We start from the raw sequence: 5,750 nt of genomic DNA on the forward strand, positions 1-5,750 counted from the left end.
TATTGCAAATTTCAAACAAAGCATCACAAATGGACCCCCAAAAAAACATGTATATTAGATTCTATAAGCACTGAATTAGCTTTACAGAAGCAATAGACACCATTATGCCTAAGCAACTGGTAAAGAGCTGAAATTGCTTATTGTTCTACATGATATTAATGCGAAAAACAAGTTACCTAATAAAAGAAACCAAAAAAAAATAAAAAAAAATAAAAAAACAATGAAGGTATGCTAAGCTGTTGACTAGTTTGCTTACATAGTATACTCTTGAGACGTTATATGCCAGCTTGTTTGGGTGGTTATCTTGCCTCTTCCTCTTGAGATTTGTGTGATCATACCAGAGCAACAAGAAGAGGGCTCCATTGCCAGAGAACCAACAACTAACAGCTGATATCCACTTCTCTCATGTTCACAATAATCAGTATGGACAAAGGGCCACGGAAAAGCTATAATTTCCACTGAACAACTAAGATCAGATTGTACATGTCATTTCAATGCACAACATACAAATGAATCCTACAATGAAGGATATGTGCCTGCCTTCTAAACAATCATGCCGCAGCCATCTAACAAGTCATTCACAATTTCTAAAAGCTAGGATCCCTCCATCTTGGGCTTGACATGGGGAAAAGTCCAGATGGTGATAAAGGAAATGCATATCCTGGAGAAAGGGGTGGCTGAGGGCCTGGACCCAAAATCCCAGATTGACCAAATGGTGAAAATGCAAAGTTTGGACTCAATGGCGGTGGAAACTGACTACCAGGTGAAAGGAGAGGATATGGAGACCTCGGTGTTGGAGACATGTTAAAGAAACCATTTGGTGAAGGCAACAAGAACTGGGAAGTTGGTGATGGCAAAAGGGCAGGACCATTTGATCCCGGTGAAGGCAATGGTGGGCCTGGTAGCATGTTCGGGTTAGGAAGCAAACCAGGAGATGGTGGTTGCTGTGCCTGAACATGCCCAGGAACTTGTTGATGCATAGGGTGTTGTGCTTGACCTTGAAAATGCCCAGGACCTTGTTGTGGATGCGCCTGAGGTTGACTTTGGATATGCCTTGGAGCTTGTGGCTGCATCTGAGGTTGAGTTTGATATTGTCCTGGCATCTGCGGTTGCTGTTGAAATTGATTCGGTCTAGAGCCACCATCACCGATACAACTTTGTAGCTGCTGCATATAGGCTGATATAGGAGAGAGTGCTGGATTTACCCAAGCTGCATCACCAGGAGCAAATGGCTGCATCCCTCTAGGAGAACGCTGACCAAATTGAGGTGGTGGTCGATTATTGAAAGGGACTTGAGGTGGTGCCATATGATGACCTTGAGGCGGAGGTTGCATTTGCATAGGAGCCGGAGCTGCCACCACTGGCTGCATTGCAGGGCGATTAATAGGATTCAACGGTGGAGGTCTAATGCGCTGAAGCCTCATACTCGGGTGCTTAGGGGGGTTGTTAGGCGGCCTTGGCAAAGGATCTTGCCGTGAAGGCGACCCTGTCAACTGCTGAACTATACTCCTGAAATCACTCTTGCTAATGTTATACACCTGGGGTTGTGGTTGCTGCCTTGCTGTGTTGTTGTTGTTACCATTATTATTAGTAGTACCACTATTAACAAAATTAGGCTGGTGCAATGGACTCTTCCTAATGTTCTTCCCAATCTTGTTCACACCCAAGTAATCATTTGGCCGATTTTTCGACATATTCGAATTATCCATCCACAAACTCTTTAACCAAATTCAGCCACAACAATATGAACCTCAAACTAATTCTTTCACTACTGTTCACACATAGTCAACTGTTCCACAATCCCCCCAAAATTGAGTCCTAATCCCAATAATCCCACAAAAACTCCAAGCATATAGCCAATAAAAACAGACTAAAAACTGAATTACAGAAAGCCAGAAATCATACCCTTTTCCTGCAATCACATGAATTTACAGCACCAGATCTCTTCTGAAACAAAACCCTGAAAATGGGTCACTGTTAAAACAAAGAGTAAACAAGCAATTAACTTTACGCCACCAAAATGCAAAGCCAATCAAAACCCAGAAGGATCAACCCCACAAAATTCTAGCTTTCAGACTATAAAATTGGGGATTACTACAAATAGCTGTGGCTTGAAATTGAAGTATAAGGCGAGTAGAAATGTATTCCTCTTTGTAGAAAAACCCCAGAAATACACTTTTTTTCTCCTTCCAAAATCTTCGTCAAAACACTAGCGTTCACACGAAAATTGGGAATTTCAGGGAAGATCGAAATTGAATAGCAAAAAATGGAAAACCCTAGAACAGAATTTCTTTTGTATTTTGCAAAAAACAGGAAAGTTGAATTGGGGGTAACGTATCTAGTAGGAGGAGAGAGAAGCAGGGAAGTGGGTCAATAACGAAATGAAAGTGATTTTCTGGGAATAAATTATCAACAAAATTAGGAAATTATTTGTAGGAAATTATAAAAATCCAGGGGAATTATTTGAGTAGTCGAGTTGGGAATGTGGGCAAACTTTCAAAAACCGAAGGTTGCGGGGTCATTTGGTCCCACTATATGGAATAATGATGAAATACGGATTAATACAATATATGGATTATACGGAGTAATAGAAATTAAGCGATTGTTTTGTTAATACTCGATAGAAAAATATATTATACTTAGGGTATGTTCATATCTACTAAATTGAGCTGATTAGAGATTTAGAGGTGAATTGAAGTGAGATAAGCTGAAATAAATATTTTATAAGAGAAGGAAATTAGGAGCTGAACTGAACTGAATTGAACTGAAATTAAGCTGAAGTGAACAGACCCTTAGTTTTTAGGGCTATATATAAAAAACTAAATATAATTTTTTTTTTTTTAAAAAAAAAAAAAAAAAAAAAAAAAAAAAAAAAAAAAAAACTAATGAAAATATAGCATTAATTATACTGAGTTGTGCATAATTTTATCATACAAATCTAAATTAATGCCAAATTAGAAAACATATGGAGTAAATGTTTATTAACCTTAAGAGTTGCATATAACATTGCCCTGGTTAATATACAAATTATTTATATGATATAAAAAAAATAAAAAAATAAAAATAAAAAGGTTAAAACGTTATTCAAATACGAAGTATCATGTGAAGTTATGAGCTGTAGAGTTGTTTGATTGACCAAAATATAAGAATTTGTCTTTTCAATAAAATTTGATTTCCATATATAATGGAGGAAGTAACAAATTTATTTTTTATGGGAATTTGAGAATTAATCGTTATAGTTACGGAGTATCATATAAACCAAGGAAATGAATTTCATGTGATCACAACTAAATTAGGACTTTTTTTTTTCTTTAAGTACACAACTAAATAAGTACTTGATCACATGTTTATATAGAGTACGGAGTTTTTTCTTTTTTTTTTTCTTGAGAGTAAGTTACAATTTTGAATATAGCCATTTGTGTTATGGAGTAATGTTCATCCTTAATTTAAAAATTGACAACAAGAAATTACAAGTGCACTTTCTAATTTTCGTAATGTTATTTTAAAATGCCTTTTAAAAATAAAAATTAAAAAATAAATTAAAATTTGAACACATGTACTCTTATAAGTTAAAACAACGAGGGAGAGCTTTTGAGGAAGGAGTCAAAGTTCAACAAGCAAACATTATTCTTTGAAACTTGATGTAATCCAAATTATCCAATTTGCATATGTAAAGAAAGGAGAGTAAAACGGTTGAACAATGAATCAGTCACATGTCACATTTGACTAGTGAAGTGTTATTTGGATTTTGCTCAAAAAACTTCCTCGATTGTTTTTATTTTTTATCTTCACTTTATACACTCCATTGATGTGTTTTTTATTTTTATTTTATTTTGCTACTTTTGATTTATTTCTATTATGGTAAAAAATTTACGAAGTATTCCTTTTTTTTTTTTTTTTTCAAAAATTCCACTTTTATCACTTCTTATCTAGTTACTCTATCTCATTCTACCTTTGTTTTTTTAGTTGACATATTTTGATTTTAGTGCTATTCACACACTTATCTTTATCCGTATTTTGTGATTTATACGTAAAAAAAAAATAGTCGGTCTTGTTAGATACGTCACATTATATATTTTCAAAATATCAACATTTTTATAATTTTTGCTTATCGGTAATCAAAGATATAAACGGTTGAACTTGTGCATTGACAAACGTGACTAATAAAATGTGGCAACTAAAAAGAAACGGAGAAAGTAAAATTTTTAATTTATATAATAATACTATGTATCAATGTTTTTAAACAACTTTCCCTCTACTACCTAAAAAGTAAAATTAGAATTCATTTTTCACTTAACACTTCATTATATTACTATATGAATAGTAATGGAAAAAATTTATTTTTTTTAAAAAAAGATGGAGATCTGAGGGAGTACAAAGATCAAATACAAAATGAATTTGGTTTTGATGATAAAAATGGTTTATGAAAAGTCTAATGGTGAATTAGAACTATTTTATCTTCACTCTATTTCAAAAACTTATAATTTACTCCATCAAATTTAAATTAAATCATAGAATTGAAGACTCAAAGATTTAGACTAAATCAAATAAAAACTTCTTTATGGTTTGAAAATAATGCTTCTTGAAAACATGATAATATGATATGATTAATGAGACAACATCTTGTAAATTACTTGTGTCATTTATATGCTATAGCCTTAATAAACCACACATATAAGTTTTGGACAAAATTTAACACCTTTTTAATGTGTTATTTTTTCACTAGCTATATACTCCTTTTTTTTTTATTATTATTAAATTAGTGTGTACCCCACGGGTTGCACCGAGTTACAAGTACTTTAAACCAAAAAGTAACCCAAAATCCCATTGTTAAAGATATTATATTTTCATTGTCTTGAAATTGTTGAGCCTATTCCTCTTTATTTATTTTTTTGGGCTACATAATTTTTTTTGTGTGTTTACTTATACTACATATATTAATTTATGTGCATATAGAGAACATAAATTGGTCTTGGCTATGATGGTAAGGTGTGTGATCTTATAACCATGAGATATAATGTTCAAATCTTGTGGGATGTTAGAAGTATAAATATAGATATTCCACTTTGACTAATATTACAAGTAATTTATGCATTAAAGAAAGTGTGATTTGGCTATGTTTGTCTCAATGTATAATAGATTAAAAACTAGTTGCATAAACTCTAGATAGGTTTATCACAATGTATAGTTATCGAGTATCAACTTTTAACAATAAAATAAAACAATTTATACTCCCCCTGTTTCATTATAAATGCCCCAATTTGACTATTATAGTATTGACATACACAACTTTAACTAATGTTGATGCTCTAAACATAAGATTAAACAAAGTCATGTTGGTATTTGTTAGAATTGTCCCAACGGTACGTATAACTTCCAAATATAAACTTTTTATAATTTATATTTATTGATAATTAAAAATGTTATTGGTCAAACTAAATATATCAATCAAAGTGATAAATTTATTTTGAAACAAGGGGCGCACTTTTTAATAATAAAACATATATAAATATATAATTGATTAAACTCATGCAATAACAAATGTAAAGACAACAAAAGTTAAATTAATAACCCTCAACCTCTTACTCGTATAAGACATATGACTATTTAACCATCTAAGCCAATATCAACTACGGAGTACGATACGTATGAATACGTATTAAATATTATTTTTCTTACTCGTATTTATTTATTTTTATTTAAATACGGATTAAATGTCTAAACTCAAAGTTGGTCATACAAAAAACACT

The 5,750-nt window shown here is 32.3% G+C and overlaps 1 protein-coding gene across 1 annotated transcript; it reads right to left on the reverse strand.

Annotated features, from left to right (window-relative positions):
* Positions 1–2,392, reverse strand: LOC145569389 (protein HAIKU1-like). Its single transcript, XM_081628735.1, has one exon. It carries the CDS (start codon positions 1,707–1,709, stop codon positions 588–590), a length of 1,122 nt encoding a protein of 373 aa, XP_081484861.1. The 5' UTR covers positions 1,710–2,392; the 3' UTR covers positions 1–587.
* Between the last annotated feature and the right edge of the window lie 3,358 nt (positions 2,393–5,750).

The sequence above is a fragment of the Chenopodium album genome, chromosome 11 (genome assembly GCF_948465745.1).
Source record: "Chenopodium album chromosome 11, dcCheAlbu1.1, whole genome shotgun sequence".
Classification (NCBI taxonomy): domain Eukaryota; kingdom Viridiplantae; phylum Streptophyta; class Magnoliopsida; order Caryophyllales; family Amaranthaceae; genus Chenopodium; species Chenopodium album.

Excerpts from the sequence above, each read along its gene's own strand:
- LOC145569389 (XM_081628735.1), bottom strand. The coding sequence starts at position 1,709 with ATGGATAATTCGAATATGTCGAAAAATCGGCCAAATGATTACTTGGGT.